General features: G+C 53.0%; 1 protein-coding gene across 1 annotated transcript; it reads left to right on the top strand.

Moving 5' to 3' along the window:
* Nucleotides 1-6,976: 6,976 nt before the first annotated feature.
* Nucleotides 6,977-21,067, top strand: ZIC4 (Zic family member 4). Its single transcript, XM_046641619.1, has 4 exons — nucleotides 6,977-7,061; nucleotides 13,013-13,630; nucleotides 18,122-18,440; nucleotides 20,539-21,067. Coding segments are annotated over exons 1-4 (1,008 nt in total). The 5' UTR covers nucleotides 6,977-6,991; the 3' UTR covers nucleotides 20,540-21,067.
* Nucleotides 21,068-23,029: the final 1,962 nt, after the last annotated feature.

Here is a 23,029-nt window from a genome sequence, read left to right as displayed (position 1 = left end):
GCCCTTTCTTTTCTCTCTCTCTCCTTTCTCTCAGGCTCGCCTCCTCGCTCCTTCAGTCTCCTTTTTTCCCCCTCTGCTTTTTGCAAAAAAAAAAAAAAAAGGGGGGGGAGAAAAAAAGAAAGAAAGAAAAAGCCAAAGAAAAGGCGCAAATCATGCACAATATTGTCTTTTGCGGTTTATCTTCCTGGGGAGAAACTTTCACCTCCTCAGCCGGGCGGTGAGCGCGAGACTGATAGCAGCAATCATTCCTGCAGATAAATGAATTGAAAGGACGACACCGTCCCCCCCTTGATGAATGGGAGCAGGGGGAGGCGTCACGTGCTGCTGACGCGGGCGCCCATTGGTGTACCCGCACTCCCCCCGCCGGCAGCCGCCGCGCCAACGGAGGGCGCGCCGAGGCGCCGCGCGCCGCTCATTGGCCCGCCCGCCTCATCAATCCCAGGTATTGTAAAGCGCTTGACATCCCCTTTTGACAAACAGGGCTGCCAGGAGTAGCAACTTTTTTTTTTTTTAGCCAAATTTTTTCCCTCTTCTCATGGAAAAAATGTTTTGCCACGATTTCTTTTCCTTCTCACAGTCATATACATTCTCCCTCTCTCATCCCGCTCCTTATCCTTCTCTCTCTCCATCCCATCTCCCTCTGCCTCTCCTCTCCCTCTCCCTGTCCACGTCCACCTCCACCTCCACCTCCGTCTCTATCTCTATCTTTATCTCTGTCTCCGTCTCTGTCTCTGTCTCCATCTCTGTCTCTATCTCTTTCTCTATCTTGTACTTCTTCAGACCTGCTCTTAGCTGAGCATTTAGCGACTTCGGGCATCTCCGAGAGCAGGAGGCGGGGATGGGGCTGGCAAATACAGCTAAGGCACTTCCAGAATGTCCCGATTCAGCAACTTTCTTTTCTTTCTTCCCCCATCTCCCCCCTTTCCAGGGCAGCAAAGGAGGCTTTTGTTATTTGCTCCTTTTGAAGTTTGCTTCCCTCTTGCCTTGTCCTCCTGTTTATAATTTAGGATCTTGGGAGCACACGGGCACGCCAATCTCTCTTTACAAGAAATGTGATTTCTCAGGATAACCGGTTGCCTCGATTTTCTCACTTTTAACAAATCAATCATGCTTCCTGCTCTCCCCTCCCAAATGGGCACAGACGGATGAGAGCTCTTAACTTCCTAGGTTATTGAGGTTTGTTTTTTTAATGGCAAATTGGAAACACTGTTGCCGATTTTTCTTTTTTCTTCTCCCGTGTTATTCTTCTCTTTTTTCCCTTTTCCCTAGTCCCCCTCCCTCATCTGCCCCCGCTAACCCCCTTCCTCTGCACTCCTGTTCCCAACCCGGGCCCCTTTCATTCAGGTAAAACTGTAAATTTCCCAACGCGCCATTGTTCCTCAGGACTGCCCAAAGCTCCCTAGAAATCCCCGAATACTTTTTTGGTATTTAAATCCCCGAAAGATAGGACCAATGTAAATTTTGTGACATTCAAACCTTTTCTAGTTCACAAATCAGTCACCCTTGTCACCGTCATTGAAATTCCGCAACTCGCCACACCAGGACGGTGGAAAAAGCGGGCGCGGTCTTTGTTGCCGACCAGGCTTTTGATCGCCAGAGAAAATTTACTTACCTTCAGATGAGTGAGCAGAAAAAGAAATAACACTCCCTTTGATTTAGTTAGGAAAATGCAGACATTTGGATTCAGTGCAAACATACAACACTCGCTTGTTTTCGCGATGCGGCCCTCCATTAACCTGTCTTTGCCCAGCGCAAAGTCTATTCAACAACTGCGCGTAGTTGCTTTTTGTCCCGTCCACAAAGAGCCATTGACTATATATTAAAATGATTGTTGAAAGGTAGAGGAGTATGGCACTTAAAAGCAGGAAAAAAATCCCTGTGACTCAATCAATTAAGGCAAGCAACATTTATGCATTTCAAAAAATGCACTCGGATGCGGGGGAGGGGGGCTTGGGGAATGAAGGTTGCATTTCTCCGCAGCTCTGTTTAAAACCCAGAAGCCCGGGGCCGAGGGTTTAGCTGAAGCGTCTGCATATTCATTAGGTCTAATTATTTTCTAGTAAGGAAAACACAAAAAGCCAAGAGTCGGAATCTTTCAATTTGCCCTTTGTTTCTAACTTCATTTGGCTTCTTTGCAGCTGAATCAGAGCCCTAAACTCTTTTCTCAGACAAAGAAACCTCAACTCATCCTTTCACAGGCGGCCCCGTTAGGAAACTCACCAGTGCCCGGGAGAGAGGAAAATGAAAATGAATATTTTTTTGCCCGGTCGCCCGCGCCGGCTGCACAGGCTGGAGGAAGGCAGGGTCAGCGGCGGCCGCTCCTCGCCTTTCTGGTTTTCTGGTCTTTTCATCGGCTAGATTCTCGCTTGGGGTTGGCGAGCTGAGCTGCCGTTTCCCTGGGCTCTCCCCAGCTCAGAACTCGGCTTGTGTATCTGGGATGGTTTCCCGGTATCTGAAGGGACCTGGCCGAGAATTTGCGCTTGTTGTACTGGGAAATAGAAATTTGAGAAAGAAAAAACATCAAATGTTCTGTCCCCAGCAACAAGTCTGAGTGGAGCAGCCCAGCCTTACCCGCCAACTTTGAGTGAAATCAGGATGGGGATGAAGGGTAAGGGCTGGGGCTTGAGGGGTGGGTTTTCAAAAACCTATTATACACTTTGTTCAAAAAAGACATATCCGCGCCACTCAGAATCTTGTCTGCCGCATACAAGGGAAAGTTGGATCCTGCCTCCACTGCAGTTGTAAAAACCTGATCTGCGAGGAGAAGTTTGCTCTGGAGGCTGTAGTACTCTCACTAGGGAGAACAAATATCGAACCCACCTCGCCTGCCTTTCAAAAAAACAAGGGAGGGACCTGCGGGGGGAGGGTAGCCGTTGGGCGGGGGAGAGGGGAAAAAAATTCTTCAAAAAAGAAAAGTCAGTCTTCTCCTCTCCAGTCCGTGGAAAATCCAAGGGGGACGTTGACAAGAGGGTATTTTTAGGAAACGCGTCCAAATATACAGGGTAAGAGTGAATGTGAGAAAAAAAAAAAAAGTTGTGGGTTGTAGAAGTTATCAAGTGGGATTTGCGGCGCTCTCTGCAGGAAATGCAAGCGGCTCCAGTTCAAAGCCACATGCACCAACGTGACATATAAGCCATTAAAATATCATCCTGACGGCTCATTTCTGCTTCATCATACATTCCCTAACTGCTTCCCGAAAGCTGGAAAAGGAGAAATGAAGGATGACCGCCTCGCTGGAACCACAAAAGAGAGGCTTGGAGGGGTTTGTGGTCCCCCCTCAGCCACCCCAAAGTGATGTGCAGAAATGAGGCGATCCCGGCAACAGGTGGAGCGGGGTAAGTGCGTGAGTCCAGGGGGCAGGCAGACGGGACCTGGACCCCCGGCAGCCGGGTAGCAAGCGCCTTTATCGGGGCCATTGGCACCCAAACCCCACTGGGAGAAGAAGCCCAGCTAGACTTTCTCCCCCATCCCCTCCCCCATTAGCCCCCCAACGGTGGGTATAGGCCCCACCCCACTGACTCTGAGGGGAGGAGGGGGCCCTTCCGCCCAGCGGCATGAGTCCATCCCTTCTTCCCGAGGGGGGGGGGGGGGGGGGGACTAGGGGGACGAATGGGCCTCCCACTGGCACAGGGACCAAGAGTAACTTCTTGCCCTCCCGCCTTCTCACCCCTCCTTGTAAATTGCCTGGGTGTCTCACCGAGGGCACAAGAAGGGGAGTCGTGGCCCAGAGCTTCCCTCGCGCCAAGTGAGCGGAGCCCGCTCCCGGAGGGGCCCTTACAGGCTCCCTGCCCCCACAAGGATGGCAGAGAGGGACTCGGCTTCCCCTCCCGAGGGCCAAAGGAGCCAAGTTAGCCGGCCGGCCTCAAGATGATGGAACTTCTCCACCCTAACCTGACGGCGGATGCTGGCTGGGTCAGCCGCGGGCCGGTTCTCGCCCTGGCGCATCCTGGTCCTGCCTCAGGCAGCTGACCGCTGGGATCTGCTCTCTGCGCGCGGCCGGCCGCGCGTTCGGGACTTGGTTTCCTTTCTCCCGGCTGAGAATGAGGGCTACAACTAGCTCTCCGGGAGCAGGCCGCAGTCGCCGAGGGTTCTGGGCACTACCCTAAACAACCAGGGGCACTGGAAATTAGGGGGCAGTGAGGCAGGAACAGAGTCAGGCTGTGAAGGAAAGCTAGGACTGCCTCAAAGGCTTGACCGCAAAGGTTGGGGTTGATGAATGGTCCATGGGGACAGCTGGGAGCCAGTGAGGTCTGAGGAATGGAGAAGGGGCGTTCGAGGGCTGCCCCTTGGCCTGCACCGTCTGCAGGAAATTCCCTTTGGATTCCAAGGTCATATTTCTCCCTACATTCCGACTACTTGGCCTCCGAGGGACACAGAAGAGGCACCACCTTCCCTTCCTCTATCTAGCTGCTGGGAGGTTGGGGAGTGTGTGGTTTAAAGGGAGGGTTAAATGTCCAGGCTGGTCCTTCAGGAGACCCACCCACTAACACAGACCCTGCTCTGGGCACACGGAGGTCACCCAGCCTTCAGCCGCATCTGGGGGAACCCAGCTCTTCCCTCAAGGGAACAGAAGAATGAGAAAAGGCCAGGGCACAACCCAGCTCGCAGCTCAACATCCTGGTGCTTGAGGGCCCGACGGAGGGGAGCCAGGGAGCTACCGGGGGTAGCTGGCAACAGCAGGCCACCGGCAGAGGCCAGGAGTAGTTTGGGCTTTAGCTTGGGAACTCCAAGCAGCCTGCAGGGCCTCTGCTCCACACCCGCCTGGGCCGTGGCCTGGAGGCGGGCATGCCCTTGCCGGCGGGCCTGCGGGTTAATCTGTGTGCAGCAGCCTTGACGGCTTGGTGACTGAAGTTGCTGGCTTTGGAAGCAGGATACAGGTGACCTCTGACCTTGGGCAGGCCTGCCCTGGCTAGGGTGACGCCACAACATTCAGCCTGGGTGTTCCCCCAAAGAAAAATGGTCCCTTTTGCATGTACCCACCGGCCCACCTTCTTGGCTCTCTCCCAGCGCGATCAATTCCCCGGGCTCGCTGGCACCCTTTCCTCTTCTCAAGGTGTGGGGAGGAAGGCAGATTCCAATGAGTCTCCAGATTGTGCTCCTGCCCGGTGATTCAGTGGCCGTGGCTGGTGTGAGGAGACAAGTCTGAAGCTATCATTTAGGGAAAACCAAGCCCAGCATTTTTCGGGGCTTTTATATTCCTGGGTTGGTAGGGATCTCAGGTCCAGGGGCCCAGGGACTGCTCCCAAATTCTCTCACCCCTCCTTCAGCGAGATGACTGGCTTGCAAAGTGGGGTCAGAGTTTGAACCAAAGGAGAAGATATTTACCCTGGTTCCCTGCACCAGCTCGTGATAGAGCTGCTACAGAGGGCAGTTTAAGGTCCCAGTTGCCCGCCGAAGTCCAGCCTCTGCAACATTTGTTTGCTCGCCTGTGGGTTTGTAATGCACAAAAGACTGCCAGGACCTGGGGGTAGAAGTGACCCAGGCCTCTTAAAGGGAGGGCTTGGGCAGCATTGTGGGTGGACAGAATTCTCTAGGGAAACTCACACTCATTTCCCTCCAAAGCAAAAAAGTAAATTCTATTAGTTCCGACCAACCAGGACTTCTCCCGTGCCAGACATCCTGCCATGAGGAAATTTTAGAGCGAGGACGCCCAGCATGCCGCCTTCTGTAGGAATGCAAAGTTGGGCCTCCTTTCTTTCCTGATTTGTGCGGGAAAGAACTTATTTCCTTTGGGGACAGATGCCTTTTGGTTAGAAAGAATTGAAAATAAGTAAAATCCTCTGGGAAAAGGTGAGTCTACCCCACCCTACTCCACCCCTCAGGCTTAGACCTAGCAAAGAAGGGAGAGGGAAGGGTGAAAAACCCCAAGCTAGTTCAATCCTGGGTTGGGGGTTGAGGGAGAGAGAAAGTGATCTTTGCGCATAGAGAACTGGAAAGCCTTTGAGATAGCAGAGCCCCACTTGGATCTGGCCTGTGGTTCAACAAGTTAAACACCCGCTTGTTCTGTGGGCTGGAGTGTCAAGGCAGGCAGACGTTCTCATTGACAGAGGGCTCCTGTGTTTGTCCAGCCTGAGACCTTTCAATGACTGTTTGTCTTTCTAGGCTAAACTGAGGGTTGGGGCTGGGTGGATCGCCTGTGTTTGGCTGCTCCACTGCCGTTAGCCTCGACTGACAGATGCAGAGGTCCCCAGGACGGGTTTCAAGCTTTAGGATGCCAAAGGCTTACAGCTGTATCCTCAGAGTGAACCGGATAAGGAATGCAAATATTTGGGGGGGAGGTATTTCTGACCTTTTTAATTAAGAAATGGGAACAGCCAGGACCAGATGATAGGAATGATACTTTTTTCCCCTTATCTGATGCATTTTGTATTAACTTTGAAAAATCAACCAGTGATGGCTTTCAAATGGGTTTCTAGGTGGAAGCCATGTGAGGGTTACAGATTCCACACCACTATGGGTGGAACAGGATCTATAATTCTGTAAAGAAATTCCTCTCCCCTCACTTCCAACACTTACAACTCCATTTTTAACCTGCTATCCTCCCAGAGGGCACCCTGCCTTCCCCATTACATCTCACTGAACTTGGTTAATAAACTTAAAGAGAATAATGGGGGCATCTCCCACAGTAAATTCAAATTCTAGAAGTTAGAGATGTTTGAACACTGACTGACTGATAGGGTGCTTAATTGTACCTGCAAGGGGATCAACAAATGAGTTCAGATAAAAGTCTAGTTGGGAAATGTTGATTTTCAATAATTTTTTTTATCACCAAGGATATATTGTTTTGCAATAAACATGGGTAGCTCTAGCACAGTCCTTTTCTTTCACTTCCAGATTTGAAAATGGTCAAAGACAGACTGAAGGATTCTTCAGACCGACACCTTTCCTCCTCGTACACTCTGGCCACATGATCTTACCATACAGACATGTATGGAATTGTTTAACTGGGCACTATCCCTCTTTTCTTCTCAAACAGGTTCAAAGTCAGAAAATGAGATACAAGACTTCCTTGGTGATGAGGAAACGATTACGGCTTTACCGAAACTCCCTGAAAGAGTCAAGTAAGTCAAAATCCTCTCGTGAATGTTGCTGTTGTGTGTTTAAGTAGGAAGTTCTGTTTTGTCTGCTGGTTATGTTGGGTTGTGGATTTAGGGATGTTTCCAGAGTTTCGATGAAACTTAGAACAACACCTTGGCATTTGATGCATTTGCACACGAATCAGCGACCCAAGTCCCACCAGCAGCCGGCTAATCCCCCTCAATGCCTACTCATCTAGACATTCTAGAATTAATATTTGACGACTCTCTCATTGAAACAACCACCCCTGACCTTTTGTAGTTCCACTGTCACATTACTCTATGACATATTCATCTTGAATTCATTTCCGGACGATTTGATTGGAATGAGGTTTGACATGTATTGGCTTCCATGAAAGGAGCAGACTTTGATCTTGGTGATGGGGTTTACATGATATGCATCATCTTTACCAGGGACACCAGCCTTCTGCAATGTGGCGGCAACGACGTTCCCACAATGTGGTGTCTGAACAAGGAGTGACTGACAGCCGCTCTGTCAGGAATACCTTCATTGTGAAGAATTTAATTTAATATTCCATTTAGAATAAGCATATGATTTAGGGTTGGGTGTTTCCCCTTCCAGGCGTCTAGTTTCCCTCATTTCAACTACACCACCAGCTGCCGGTTGCCTCTAAGGTATTCCCTTGTTGACAGGAAAGGCAACCTTCTGAACAAAAGTTAAATGGACAACTCAGGGAATGGCTCTCTTCTATTATTTTGGGATGATTTGATGGCAGAATTCTCAAGAGAGATGTGGTTATTATGTAAATTCAGTTGTTTTAATTCCTCAGTGCTGTTCCGGAAGATGCTTTAGCCATGTTTCTTAATCTTTCGTCAAAAGATGTTTTGCAGAACTGTTACTTGGAAATTAAATTCTATGCAAGTATGTTTTCTTTCATACTCCATTTCATTAACAATGATTAAAGCCCAAACTTCCGTAGCAGAGGGTAAGACTAGCCTCCTTTATCTCCAAAATCTTGAGAGATCTCATCTTCTTTGTACAATTTGGGCTTGGACATACGGTGGGCTCCTGGGGCTTAAGTGATTACTATTTTTTTCATAAGACTGGAGACAGCCTCTCACTGCAGGAATCTGAAGTCTGTCTGTGGATAGCCTATGAACAGATTTGCCCCTTGTTTTAGGGTGGTAACCTGGCCAGAAACAGGGAAGAAAAGATTGAACAAGTGACTGCAGATCTAGATGCAGAACCCTCAGGGAACAAGGCTTGTGTTTGGCCAGGCTCTGTGCAGTGGCCCTCATCTCCTAGGATCCTGCTCTGGGCATAACCTGCAACAGATAATCATCATTGAGCATTGTTTAAAAGATCAAAATGTAAAAATATCCTAGCTATTGATCTGAAGTTCCCCCCCCCCCCCCCCCCCACACACACACACACTTCTTTCCTTTCCAAGGGAGAGAGGTCAGATATCCGCCCACTTGGGCCAGTGATGTGAGGACCTCTGGCAGATGGTAGGGCCACCATATGTATTTCTATACAGCAGGACCAGAAAATCACTTTAGTTTGTACTGTGGTTGTGGCCTGGCTGGGGTAAATGAAGGTGCTGGGGCCAGGATTCTGGGCCTGGAGAGATGTTTGAGGTCTGGTGGTGGAACTGCTCCACAGAGGCCCCCAGGAAAGCCCCCACTGCTTCTTTGACCTCTGCTGAAGATCTCTGGGCTGCAGAATGTTTCTTCTTTCTGCAATTCAAGCAGGAAAGTAGACTCAACAATGCTATAACCCCCAACAAGGTCAGGAATAGAGTGCTCCAGCCAAGCATTTGATACTGGGGATAAGTGTGGTTGGATAACTTTCTGAAAGAAAAATTCTGAGCACCACTGAGGAATACGGCTCCTCAGCCTGCCCAACCAATAGTCAGTGACCTTGCTACGTGGGCACTGAGAGACTCAAAGGGGTGGCTCTGAAGACTAAAGTATGCCTCCCTGACATGTGTGGTTAGCTGGATACTGCTTTGGAGCTTATTTCAGAGAATGCCTTGAAAACTCTTGTGTAATTGCCCCAAGTTCCCTGTCTATAAACATTTGTGCGTGAAAGGGATTTTTTTTTTTCCTATTTCTGTCCCTCGGGAAATGGCCCTCTGGGAGCATGCCTGGTCCCATTGCTGTGTTTAGACAACCCGAGTGTGAACCATGTGGCTCCAAGGAACTTGTGAGCATCAGGCAACCCTAGTGACCTACAGGTTGAGTGACCCCTGGCTACTCAAGAAGCATCTACCCATGATGGGTCCAGATGTTTTCAGTGCTTCAAGAGAAGGCTGCATCTGGGAAGGAGCTCCACGGCGCCAGGTTACTGTCCGCGAATTTGGCTGAATCAGATGTAGCTGCCCTTTTGCTGTTGGCACAAAAAGCCATGCACATGTTCAAAGCTTTTCAAGGGTAAAGTTAGTAAGAGAGAGTGTGTAGTGTACAAACAGTCTCTGTGTACAAAAGCTCTGCTTCATATCCCTGGAGTCCACGGAGTCAGTGCTTAGAATTTAGGGGGTTCACGAACTAGGATGGGAAGAAAATTGCATCTTTATTTTTCATCACCTTCTAGTCGAAAATTATACTTTCCTTCTATTATAAGTACGGGCAACAAACACAGGACTATTAGAGTTTACAGGCTTCACCAGGCTTCCAAAAGGGCCCACAGCCCAAAACAACTTAAATACCTTTATTCCATACTGTCATTCAAAGATTTCGATGCAGGTGGAGTCACAGTATGTATGTATATTAAGGGTTCCATTTTTGTACAAATCAGACTTCTAATGGAAGCCAAAGTGTATGGTGAGTTTGACAAATATCCTGAACAGTAGGTTCTAGATCACCTAGGTTCAGGTGGGAAAGAAAATGTTTTAATTGCTGTACAACTGCAGAAGTGCCCCTGCACTTAGGCACTCCAGGAGGAGCTGACTGAGCTCTCTGTTAAGGGTTGTTGAGGAGAAACAGCTGGGCAAAGGGTCCCAGGGATGAACACACTCATTTTGGGTTTTGCTTTTAGTTTTTGTTACAGAGCCCTTCATGGGTTCAACCCAGACTTGCCTAGACAACTGTATCATTCAACAGACACCTGCACAGTGGGGAGCCTTGAAACCACTCACTGAGATGTGGGAACACACTGCTAGAGACCGGGGCTGGCCTTGCTTCCCGGAAGGAAGACAGGGCCAGAGACCAGGGAGGAGGTGCCTGTGGACAGATCCCAGAAAGTGAGGGTGAGAGAGAGTAAAAGCAAGGAAATGAGACCAAGCCTCAACATCTAGTCTCAGCACTGTGGTGTGCAAGCCCTTGGTTCCCAGAGCAGAAGGGGTTCGAGGGTCAAATGCTCTCCTTCAACTTTTTTTTTCTTTTAATGCTAAGGTAGCATCTATTGGTAGCATTGCTTAAGCTCTTCTGCGGGAGAAGCAGAAAGACCCGGACTTGTCAAAGCTGAGGGATATTGTTGTGGAAGTTAATCCCAGGATAAGATGCGCCCCGAGAGGGGAACAATGCATTAAATGAAAAAACTCTCAAAGAATCTGCCAACCACTAATTATTTTTTAAAATTTCAAAGAAACCCTTATTTACCCACAGAGAAATGTGCAATAACAGTCCTTGGTGCTGGGGGTGGGTGGGGCAACTCAGTCAGTTCCGAGTCAGAGATCTAGTAATCTGTTCAAACTTCTCACCTCTGCTATGGGTACGGGGTCTTTTACTCAATCCTTAAAACTTCTGTCAAAAAGCCAAGCCTTTCTCTGCCTTGGGGACGCTTTCTATGGCCGCCAGGGAGGCCCAAGCACTTAGGTTGGCATTTTCGGCTAGAGACAGCAAGGCAGGCGTCAGGGCGAGCGGTCCTTTAAATCGCCAGGCGGTGCAGCTGGCCCTGGCCGGTCCGCGCAAACAAAGGACACTCCCCCGTTTATGCCACACTCAGCTGGGCCAGAACTGAAGGGTTTTTGCACCGGCCGACCCCTGCCTCAAGACGGTGGAACCCTCAGTCCAGGAGGGCGTCCCGAGAGAGGAGGCCATGGGCCCGCAGTCCCTCTCTCTGCCTGGGCGGGAGACGCCGCGTCCACTCTTCTCAAAGCCCTGAAGGCAAGCGAGGAGGCAGAGCCTCGGGCCGCGGGCAACAAGTGGCTCGGAGCTGAACGTGGAAGAGATCCCCGGGTCCCCTTTCCCAGAGGCTCTGGCGGCATGGTCCAGAGCCCCAGACCGCAGATTGACAGAGGGAGAGCCGGGGGCAAGGACCTCTCCTCCGAGCTGCGCGCCCCTCGCCTTTGTTTCTTTGGCCAGCCGGCCGGCGGGTCTGTGTGATCGGCGGCGGGGAGGATTCCTAGCCCCTTTCAGGAGGGCGCTGTGGGTTCGAGGCCAGCCTCTCCCCGGTCATCACCGCCGCCGGCTCACTCCAGGCTCCGGGCAGGGCCGGATTCCGGGTTCGCGCGTCTCTGAGAGCGCCAGTCACCCGGGAGGAGGGGCCGGCAAGGCTGAGTGGGAAGAATGGAGTCGGGAGAAGGGAGAGGGGGAGGGGAGAAGAAAGACTCCAAGTAGGAAGGCGAAGTGTGGTCAGGGGTTTGGGGAACTGGGAGAGAGAGAGAGAGAGAGAGAGAGAGAGAGAGAGAGAGAGATGAGGGACGCGAGAAATTTCGGAGAAAGCGAGAAAAAAATCAGGCTCAAGCGCCGCCAGCCTAGGAGCATAGGAGTTCGCCCGCTCCCGGCCGCCTAGTCTGCAGCCGCCTTTCCTCCCTGGATCCCGGCCCTCACTGCCTCCTGGCTCCCGGGACAGACTGCGGAAGCAGGCCGCCGGCCCCGCGAGCCGGGTGTTCCGTCAGTCCCAGTAGGGCTGCCCGGAGGACATCACGTGCAGCGCAACGCCCCCTCCCCAAAAGTCGGGGTGAAAGGAGGCAAACCCCAGGCCGGCTCCCTTCCAGGAGTAGCGAGGCAGAGCAGTGCTTCCCAGCTTTCCGGAGAGGAGGGGGAGGGGGCTCCAGAGGAGAGAAAAGAATCGATGCCCGGGTCAGAGCGCATGAGCAGTAGAAGCGTGAGATGCGGGGGGGGGGGGGGGGGGGGGGGGGGGGGGGCGGGGAGGGAGCGGGAGCAGTTGTGAGTGTGTGTGTGTGTGTATCCGCGTGCAGCGGGACCTGTCATCGCTGACGTCGGGCCCGGCCGCGGGCCAATGGGCGACCTAGGCGATTGTCCCTCTCGGCGGGCCCGGGCCACGGCCCCAAATCTCTATTCACTTCCTTACGCGCCCCGCTGCTGCCTCTGTAGTGTAAGGGATTTCAAGTCGTCATTAAAGACCGAGAAAGAGGGAGGAAAAAAAAGTCACAACCCAAAATTTGAGGGGGAAAACCCCCCAACTTTGCAGAAGTTTTTTGTGGTTGTTCTATCCCCTTCCGGCTGTCAGGTGACGGTGGCGTGAGCGGCCCGACCTAGGGAGCCCCGGCCGGGATGCACAAGGCCGCCCTCTCCCAGTGGAGCTGGGCGCTGAAATTCATATAGATGGCTGGGGCACCTCAGTCCCACCACCACCTTCAACATCACCACTTCCCTCTCCTCCGCTCCCAGGCAGGGCGCTGCGTCCCGTAGAGCCCCGGGGAGTGGGCCCCCGAAGTGCGCTCGGGGCGCAGGTCGGACCCCACGGAAGCAGAACCCGGGGGCCCCCAGCAACCCACAGACTCAGCACTGCGCACGCCACTGTCCCTTCCACCTGCCCCGCTGTCACCGTCCCTCTGCCGCTCATGGGGCGTCAGGGGGCTCTACCAAACAGCTGTCCAGGCCGACCGCGGTGGAGGCGCTTGGCCTCGCGCTGTCCGCCCGGTTCGCAGCCGCCGCTGGCCGGCTCCAAGTCCCCGCGCTGACGGCAGAGGCCGTGGTGTGGCTGGGCTGGGCTTGCCCCCCGGGGCCCGGTGGAACGCTCAGCCCAGGTCACCCGTTCTCACGTGCGCTATTTGTCTCGACAACAGGTAGCAGCTCCGGACACCATGGCCCCCAGCTCGCTGCTGCCTCCAGCCCCTCGGTGTTCCCGGGCCTTCACGAGCAGCCTCCCCAGGCCTCCCCCAGCGGCACTTTGAACGGACTCCTGCGTCTGGGGCTCCCCGGAGACATGTACGCTAGGCCTGAACCCTTCGCGCCGGGACCCGTGGCCCGCAGCGACGCCCTGGCAGCTGCCGCGGCCCTGCACAGCTATGGGGGCATGAACCTGACCGTGAACCTCGCCGCGCCCCACGGTCCCGGCGCCTTCTTCCGCTACATGCGCCAGCCCATCAAGCAAGAGCTCATCTGCAAGTGGCTGGCAGCCGACGGCCCCGCACCGCCGCGCCTCTGCTCCAAAACTTTCAGCACGATGCACGAGCTGGTCACGCACGTCACCGTGGAGCACGTCGGCGGCCCGGAGCAGGCCAACCACATCTGCTTCTGGGAGGAGTGTCCGCGCCAGGGCAAGCCCTTTAAAGCCAAATACAAACTTGTAAATCACATCCGCGTGCACACGGGCGAGAAGCCCTTCCCCTGTCCTTTCCCGGGGTGTGGGAAGGTCTTTGCTAGATCAGAAAATCTCAAAATACACAAAAGAACTCACACAGGTCAGTATTCGGCACTGTCTGTCTGTGCGAACCCTCTGGGGAAGCAGGCGGCCTGTTCCGGGCCCTCGGGGCTAGATTTCCTCAAGTTCCATCGGGGGGAGAGGGGATATTTTGCGTTTCCACCAGCAAAGTCCATAAAATATTAATTATGTCCTTCTATTAGAATCAGAGAAGTTTCTGGAGGCTGTGTGTGGGGAGGATAGTGCAAGATTTCTGCTCTGGTGGGGGGCGAATGAACATGTTTGGGTCTGTGTGTGCAAATATGTTCTCCTTGCTCACTGAGTTTGATTTTAAGGTATTTAAAACGGCACTGTTCCCCAAAGTCGTAAAGACATAGGAACAATTTAATTTTTCCTGGTCCCTTTGGAATCGTGCGGCAAGTACTCTTCCGCAGGTCAACCTGACAACCCGACTGCAAGCTGAACGGAGGGGTCATCAGGCCCTTGGCGCCTTCTTCAGGATTTAGGGTCTCATGGGCTAACTTTGGCCCTGTTTTGGATCCTTGGTGACCTCACACTTGGGACATTTGACAAACCCTCCCTTTTGCTTTAGCAGAGACCCAAGGAGACTCATCCGCCTTAAATGTCATTTACCGAGCTGTTAAGTGAAATGGGGACATGTGTCAACCACATCTGTTAGTTCTAGTTAACAGAAAGAAAAGGAGCCCACACAAGAGCCTGCAAAGTTGAACTCCTCTGGCCAGAAGCATCTCTAATTAATGCAATTGCACGGGGAAAGTTTTCACACTTCCCAGAACAGCCTGTGAAGTTACATTAATTAGTTTAGCAGCCGATGTTTGCACTCTCCTGACCTAGGGTTTTTTCACCCCCACTCCCTCCAAGTTTAAGAAGTCACCATCTCCGCTCCTCCATTTTGGGGGTGGGAGAAGGAGACCGGTGCGGAGAGGACAGTATAAAACAAGTTCCAGCTTGGTACCTCACTGCTACTCCCTGGCGCTCTGCCTTACGTCTATTCTTGGCGGAAACATCAGCAATTATTAGAGTCAAAGAACACCCCCAGGCTGGAATTGCCCGGGAAACCTCCCAACTCCCATCTTCTCCCCCAAACCCTGCAGTCTTGGGGAAGGTCCCGGTCCAGGACTCTGGCACACGCGGAGGCCAGACCAAAGCCCACTTTTAATCTCTTACTTTATTTCCAGAGCACGTCTGGAAATGAACAGTTTGCCGGAGCTATTTCCAGGATCCCTCCACCCTTTCCAGAGGCCCCTCCCGCCCTGTGAGTTTTCCCCGGGGCGGGGGCGGTAAGGGAGACCCTGACCGCCGCCCGCGGGCCCGCTGCTCCGGGAGCTGGCGGCCCGCACCCGGAAGGTAAACGCGCAGTGCTGAGCCAGAGAAGGAACTCATTTTTAATGACAGGGGAGTTTTAAACAAACAAACTTTTACTGCTCTTTGCCGGCCTACTGTTTGAAGTCCGTGAAGCAGAAAATGGTTAAATTCTTAGTGCAATCGACCTACAGCAGAGAAGCAAGTTCAGCGCGCCGGCCTGGCTCAGGTTTGCGTCTATTCAGGACAGAATTCGCAGCGCGTCCTTTCTGCTGGTAGGCCCGATTCGTGATCGCTGTAGTTCAAAAAAAAAAAAAAAATCTACAGAGCCTCGCCTGCTCCTGCGTTTCCCTCCAAGTCCCCCTCCTAAGTAATGAAAAGAGGGGAAAAAACACCAACAAAATGTTTCTCAAATGGCAATAGACCTCACTACAAATTATTCATGAAGACAGTTCTCGATTCAACAGGAAAATAATTGCCTTTTCAAATATTAATGGCGTTTCATTTCCTCGAGTCGCAGAAGAGGCGAAGAAGAGCTGATTTCTCAGGAGTTGAGATTCTCCCGGATCTGAATTCGGGGCCTGGCTCCGGAGGCAGCCGCCCCGAGCCCTGAACCCCGAGCCCCGCCGAAGGGCTCGCCCTGGAGCGGTTGCAGCCAGCCCGAACAATGGTGCGTGCGCGAGAGCCGCGCTCCGGCCCGACCCCGCCGCCCCACGCCCTCCCCGGGCCCCCCCCCCCCCACCCCGGCTAGGGGCTCGCACGCCTTCCCTGGCAGTCGGTAGAAAGTCAGGGCTGGGGATGGAGGCAGAGGTGGAGAGACCGCGCCGGGGCCGAGATGCTCGGACGACCCGGGCCAGCCACAAGTGCGAGAAAATGGCGCTCGCCGGACTGCCTGCGCGGGCGAACTTCGTCCGGCGGGGGCGGCGCGAGACCGGGCAGTAGGCCTCTGCTGGCGGCGGAGACCCTGAGAGGACACTCTGGGCCCTTCGCGACCCAGTCCCAGCCCAGGCCACAAAGCGAGGGCTGCAGGGCCCTGGATCCACCCCCCCACCCAGGGCGCCGCGCCCAGACCTGGTGGGAGGGAGAGAGCTGGGGGGGGGTGACTGTCGGGCGGGGAGCCCGGGGCGCCTCCTCACTGGGGAGAGGCCGGCAGGGCGCGGGGGCGCGGCCTCACCCGGCCTCCCGGCGGCCTCGGAACTTCCTGGCTGCCGGTGTCACCTTCAGTGCCCTGCAGTTTTCGCCTCTGCTTCTCGCCTGGGACGAAATCATTGTTTCTGTTTTACGTGAATGTCCAACGAGGTGCTCACAAGATGGGATAAGTGTGTGTGTGTGGAGGGGGATTATCTGGGAGGGGCGATCAACCTCAAATTTCATTCTTTCTCTGTCTTCTCAGCAAATCTTTTCTTTTGCAGGCCTTGAATTGCTTGGTTCTTGTAAGCGATTTTAGAAAGAAATGAAGGAAGGAAGGGAGGAAGAGAAGTTTTAGTTTTGCAGATGCTAACGGGGATCAGAGGCGGGAAGACGAGGGGCAAATAAGGAACACTGATTTATTCTGCATCTTTCTCCTATTTTTTTTTTTTAAATAAAATGGTACAAGTGTCCTGGAAATGGCAAATGCCAGGCCCGTCCAGCGTTCCACTGTACTAGCCATATTCCTGCAGGGAGAGGACGCAGCGGCCGGGCTGCCGGAGCCCTGGGCTTACCACCCGCTGCCGCGCGGAGGCGAGGGTTGCGCGCAAACCTCTGGCTCAGCCTCAGCCTCGGCAGAGCTCGGGAACAGGGGCTTTGTTCGTTCAAACCTGCCCCCAAAGCACCCATCTTTCCTGGATGCGGCGGGAGAAGCGAGCACAAAGGCAACAATCCTCCAGCCGTGCTCTCTGCCTCTTTAGCCAGACGCCTGGTAGCCGTTCCCTCAACCCAGGACGCCCGGCGTCATCCACTTGTTTAAAGCGCTAAAGCACTTCCTCCCCTCCTTCCCTCAGCATCTGCAGCTCCAGCAGGAATCTGGGCTTCTGGGTTCTTGGGATCCTTTCCTCCCCTACACTCCAGCGAATCCAGCCGGCGGTGAGCTCCCTGCTTGGGGCTCGGTCCTCGGCCGATATTTCCATCCTAACGCGCGCTCGCGCCTTCCTGCGGCTCTATCCGGCATGGCACCACGGATCCGAGCCCCTCGCAGATGTACCCCGCTTGCCCGCTTGCCAGCTTGCCCGCTTGCCCTCCGGACCGAGGAGCTGGGCCTGGCCTGACCGCAGCAGCTGCGCTCATCCCGAAGCCGCTGCGCTCAAGGGTGCGACTGCCGCAGAGGCCTTGGATTAGGCTGGGCCGGGGCGGACCCTGCTGCGCCGGTTGCAAGCTCAGGCCTGCGAGCCCGGCCGCTGGGCGTGGGTGGTCTGGGAGGCCCCGTCGACCTCTCAAGTCAGGTGGGACTGGGAGAGCCTGCTGCCCGCGGCAGCGTCTCCGGGAGGCCGCTGGAGCAGCGTAATAAAATATTATTGCCGGCGCGCGTATCTGGAGGGATTTCGCACGGTTTAGGCAAGATTCGAAGAATGCTGCTAAATGTTTGCCCTCAGGGGGTAGAAGGGAAGGGGGAGGGGGCTCCATTTCCCGTAAAAAATCGCCTCTGAAGAGAATCCTTGCTCAGAATACCTTTCTCTGCAGCACGAATCCACATTATGCACATGCCGAGTGCATCGGCTGCGCAACCTGAAATTGTTCCATCGTCTTGGCGTTTGCACAAAACCTACTTTAGGAACAATTTGGGTCGGGATGGGGCGTATTGCGGGATGGACCGCTGGGCGGAAGTGGGCAGAGACGTTTTGCTGGAACAACTTTAAATTGAGCAGATGCGAGCTCCTCAGTCAATTTTATTCTCCGGGCAGAGGTGCTTCTGGCTCCGAGCGGAGAGAACTTGGAGGAAAACAACCTGAGTGGATCAGGATTTTCTAGGATGGAAATTCGACTAAGATGGAGTCTTTGTCGCTCCTCCTCCGGACCCTCCCCCTAGGCTCAGACGGGAGAGGGGGAGGGGTGGAGGCGGGCAGGAGTTGCTCACGGGGCACGCTCTGAGCTGGGGAAGAGGGTGCCCGGCCTTAGGCGCCGAGCAAAAGAGGTTTCTGAAAACTTTTCGTGCTTCTTTTCCAAAAAATGGGAAGAGAGCTTGGGCGAGGGCGGTCCCCGCGCACTAACGTCTCTACCTTGCCTCCACCAGGGGAGAAGCCCTTCAGGTGCGAGTTCGAGGGCTGCGAGCGGCGCTTCGCCAACAGCAGCGACCGCAAGAAGCACTCGCACGTGCACACGAGCGACAAGCCATACACGTGCAAAGTGCGCGGCTGCGACAAGTGCTACACGCACCCCAGCTCGCTGCGTAAGCACATGAAGGTGCACGGGCGCTCGCCGCCGCCGCCTAGCTCTGGTTACGACTCGGCCACGCCGTCTGCCCTCGTGTCGCCCTCGTCGGACTTCGGCCGCGAGCCCCCGGTGGCCTCCTCGGCGGCGGTGGCGGCGCGTGGCGCAGACCTGAGCGAATGGTACGTGTGTCAGGGCGCGGCAGCCCCCGCCGCGCCCCGGAGCCCGGCGCCACCGTTTGGCCCTGTCGCCGCCACCGCCGCCTCCGGTATTAGGGCTGCTGCCGTGGTGGCTAATTCCGCGGACACAGACTGCTAGTCTGTGCCGGGTTATTGAGGCTAGAAGTGAGGGTGAGGAAGAAGGAAGGGAAAGAGGGAAGAAGGGAGGGAGGAAGGTCCCCACTAATAGTTGTTAGAGCTCATTGAATATGCTGAGATAGTGTCCATTATTTTAAAATATAAATATGGTACCCATATTTATTCTACAGTCACACCTAGCACTCCCCCCACCCCACGCACACACAGACGCCAAGACCGGCAGCATGAAACCAGTGTTGGGGTAAAGAAAGTAGAGAAACAGGCACGAGGAAAAAAAAACACATTAGGAGAGTTTCTGTGCAATCCTGGCAAATGCAGGCAGCAAAAGTGAGACGACGTGCTCTCGGGGATCACAGGAAGGGAAATGGCCTCTCCGATTGCCACCCCCGCTCTCTCCCCAGCTCCCAGTCGGAGCATCCTCGGAAGTTCCGATCGCCGAAAGTGGCAGGGGGAATTCCTGAGCTGGTATCATGCCTCCTATTTCCTTCCTCCTTTCCTCCTTACACTTCCCCCTTCCCCAGCTATCCTTTGAAACAAAAATACTCAAGTCCCAGATCCCAAATTTTCCAACCGCTTTTGTAAGGCAGCTAAGAGGGAGCGGGATTTCACCACCTTTCCCTGGGGACCACATGCCGGTCCCCCAGGGACTGGCCCAAGCCCACAGAGACGTCTGTCTGCCACTCTGTCTGCTCCGTACACACCATTTACTGGGGGTAGGGGATGAGGTCAAACAACAGGAAATACAGACAAAAGAGCGCTAGAGGGGCTTTAGAATTCGACGCTCTGACACCTCCCCGGACCAGTCACCCTCTCCCCACCCCCTACCCTTGTGGAGGCGCTGCCTGTGGAGTCTTGTGGGTGCTTGGCGCTGGGGGTGTAGAATGGGCCAACGACGTCACTGAATCGAGGCCTCCACAGGGCTGGAAGGGCGCCGGCCTAGGCGACAGTGTCTGGATGAATCGCCTCAATTCTGCGATGGTGTTTGTCAAAAGTCGCACAATATTGTTCTTATTTTTTTGAAAAGGGGGGGTAACAAGAGAGATGAAATGCAATAATAAATGTTTTAAAGGCAAACACCCAATGGGTCTAGATTGAATATGTATTTGATATGCTGGGTCCTAAGTCCCCAGAAAAAGAACCAGACCCTGGGGGCAGGGGAGAGGAAAGTCTTTGCAATTGTTGCCAAGGGAGCAAAACAAAATCAGGGCCTGTTTCCCAGTCTGCCACCCTCTGCAAGGAGGATGGGGCCGCCCCAATCCTTGCTAAGATTTGAAGGGGGGGGGAAGGAAAAAATAGAGAGAAGAAGGGGAAAAAGAGCTTTGGCAGACCCATATCAGTCCTCCAAGAATTTGGAGATAAGTAGGGATGTGGTGTTCCCACCTAAGGAGACCCCCCTGAAGAACTTCATTTTAAAAGCTGAGCCCAGCAAACCAGTCCTGGCCCTGCGACTCCGCTGGCTTTTCTTCTGCTCTCTCTTCTTCAGACACCATTAGGGAGTTGTTCTCATTTCTGCCCCACAGCCCCACATTTCCGCCAGACAAATAATGTCCTAACTGGAGTAGGACTGTTTTCAACACCCCTAATAAAACCCAGAATCTTCCAAATACATCTTTAGTGAATCCATCCTTGTGAAAGGGGAACTGCAAGCTCCCCCCTCCCCAGCCCCCACTACAATAGGGCCCAGAGGCCGCCTGGCCAAGGGCGGGCGGCCGGCAGCTAACAACTCGTTCCCATCGGGAAGCATCCGCCCCATGGCCAAGGTGCAGAGGGCAACTGGGGAACTTGCTTCCTCTGACGATGTTTAAAAATTCCCTCCTCCCTCAATAGGGTTCATTTCTTTCTTTCTCTTCTATTTCTAGGCCCCGTTTTGCCTTCCACCCCCATCCAAAATAATGAAATGAAATAAAATAAAAATGCTTGGTCGGCCCCTAATCGCCTTTAATTTTTCATTTGCTTGTTACAGATGTCCACCGCGTTGCTCGCAAGGTAATCTCGGCCGGCGCAGCTGAGCGCCCGCATCTCGCGCCTGCGACATCAAAGGGCCCGCGCACAAAGCAATGTTTCTTCGCCACGGTGCATCTTCATGGTAAGTTAGGATTTCTATGGCAATGGGCAAGTCGCACTGAAATCCTGAAAGGCCGAGCCTGGAGCCCGTCCAGGCTTTTCATTAAGGACATAATATTTACGTCTAACAGGCCTTTTTTCTTGTGTATACAAGTATATATTTTTGTTTGACGCGGACTAAATCATTTTCATTTAATTTCCGGTAAACAAAACCCACGCGAATGGGCACTTGTTCCCGATCATAATAAAAATGGATAATAATGTGAGGGAAGAAAAGGGCCGCTTGAATCGCCGCTCAGCCCCCTTTGTTTCTGCTTTCTGCGGTGATCAGAGGGCGCATTTGGGTTTGATGGCGAGTTTCTAAAGGCGAGGAAATGGTTTGTAAGAGGGGAAAGAAAAGGAGAAAGGTCTAATCAAGCTCGGGTTGTTCAAAGAGTCTGGTTTTGGGGTTGAAAGTGTGAGTTTGACGGTGCATCAGCATGCCGCGTTTGGCTCGCCATGGAAATGCGCGCGGGGAGCGGCCGCTTCAAAGGCGGCACACTTCACTGCAGACACTCTATTAAGATACATTTGCGCTGACCTTTGCTTTCACGCCCTGTAATACTGTCACTGCGCTCCAGTATACTCTTCTCCCTAAGACCCGCCTTGCCCGCGTTTAGGGGTTCTCCCCGCACTCGGATGGAACGGGGGCGCTTTGGCGCCAGGGACGCCGTCAGGAAAGGGAGGAGCCGGACTCCGTGCATCTTGACTGCGCCCCAAAAAGGCTCCAGGGTCAGGAGTAAATAACTTTAGGGTTATTCTCAGAAGCTTAACAAATGAGCATCCCCAGCTCTGCATTGTGCAAAGTGCCTCTCTGCATCTCGAGCTGGGCGGAGGCTTGGGGTGGGGGGAAGGGAGCCACCCGGGAAGAGTTTAGGGAGTTCACACTGTGCCTCTGGGACATTTCCACTCTGGCCCCCAGCGCAGCTCATTCTACCCCTCTCTCCCAGAAGTCTCTTGCAGCCCCCCAAAGTTGTTTCTCTCCAGGGTGGGGTGTATGGTACCCTTCAGGCCTGGGCTGGCCCTGGGCATGAACTCAAGAGCCCAAGGCCAGGGGGATAGGGAAGATGGCAGGAAAGTTAGAAGTCCATGTTCCCTTAATTGTCTTGTTGTTTATTTTATCCAAGTACCCCAGTGAATAGGGGAAAAATAAACACGGTGGAAAAAAAAATCAAACAGTGGAGTCTTCTTTAGTGCCAGTCCTTGTGGTTGAATAAAAAGGATGGTCCGCTTTCCATTGAGCTGAGAAATCTTTGAAGTGGGAGTTATTATCTGAGACATTCCTGTTTGTCGTCCTAACAACGCTGATGAAACGTAAAAGGTTCTTTGTCAGCGATTTGTTCTCCTCTCTGTCAAACTCCCTCTTCCCCGGTAGTTTCAAACCGTTTCTAAAGAGATAAAATCAAACTTCTTTAAGAAAAAAAAATACATGCACTCTACACTAGCTGATAACTTTACGGTTAAGTCCTGCTAAGGGAAAAAGCAAGAGCAAGGCAGAGACATCAGGTCCAGGGCCTGTGGAGGTGTGCAGATGTGGAGGGGCTCTTTGCACAGGCTCTGGGACATGGCGGAAAGAATGCAGAAATGGTGCAGGCACAGGGTACATACCCCAAGCCCACACTGTGTGTCTGTTTGTACTGGCCTGCACTCAATCAGTCCAAGTCAGGTCACCTGGATGAGCCTCCTTTGGGGACCTCTCAAACTCCTAATATTCTTGCCTGGGATCCTTGGAACCTCAGGATGCAGCCAAGCGATGGTTAATATTTCCTGCGCCTTCAAAGACAATCTCTGCTATAAATAGACCCATTGTGTGTTTCTTCCCACTAGCAGTAATCAGCAAGCCCTTTCTGCCATTAATAGAAAGAAGAGTGGCTTCAGGGAGAGAGACATTTTTATAATTTCCTGTTTTCTTCAGAATCTTGGCAATTGAAGTTCAGAAGGTTCAGTTTACAAGACAGTGACCCCAAAGTGCATGCAAACACCCCCCTCCTAGCCCCATGTGCAGTTCTTCATTTTATATTGTGCCCAGGAAAGAAACTTCCTCCCTAGCCAGGTTTCCCCAAATCTCTTGATGTGGTTTTAAAGGTGGTTTAAATAAACAAGGATGTTCTGGCCTCCCCACCCCATGTGTGCTGACTAAATGATTTGTAAAGAAGTTTCCCCAAGCTGTAACCCATGCTGTTATTATAGTTGCTACAAAATGTTGTCTCTTATATTGATTTTTATTTGTTTACTAGAGGTCCCCATATGTTTGTTTATATTGCTAATTTATGGGAAAATGTAATGATTGCAATGAATGTGAATTATACAGACAGGCAAGTGTTTTGTAATCATAATTCACACACACACAC

Source organism: Equus quagga, chromosome 1 (assembly GCF_021613505.1).
Source record: "Equus quagga isolate Etosha38 chromosome 1, UCLA_HA_Equagga_1.0, whole genome shotgun sequence".
In the NCBI taxonomy this organism is placed as follows: domain Eukaryota; kingdom Metazoa; phylum Chordata; class Mammalia; order Perissodactyla; family Equidae; genus Equus; species Equus quagga.
The sequence above is the reverse complement of the archived record's forward strand: the minus strand, read 5'-3'. Positions and strand labels throughout refer to the sequence as shown.

Excerpts from the sequence above, each read along its gene's own strand:
- ZIC4 (XM_046641619.1), top strand. The coding sequence starts at position 6,992 with ATGAGATACAAGACTTCCTTGGTGATGAGGAAACGATTACGGCTTTAC. Across the intron at positions 7,062-13,012 it reads AAACTCCCTGAAAGAGTCAA|GTAGCAGCTCCGGACACCAT; the intron begins GTAAGTCAAAAT and ends TCTCGACAACAG. Across the intron at positions 13,631-18,121 it reads ACACAAAAGAACTCACACAG|GGGAGAAGCCCTTCAGGTGC; the intron begins GTCAGTATTCGG and ends TGCCTCCACCAG.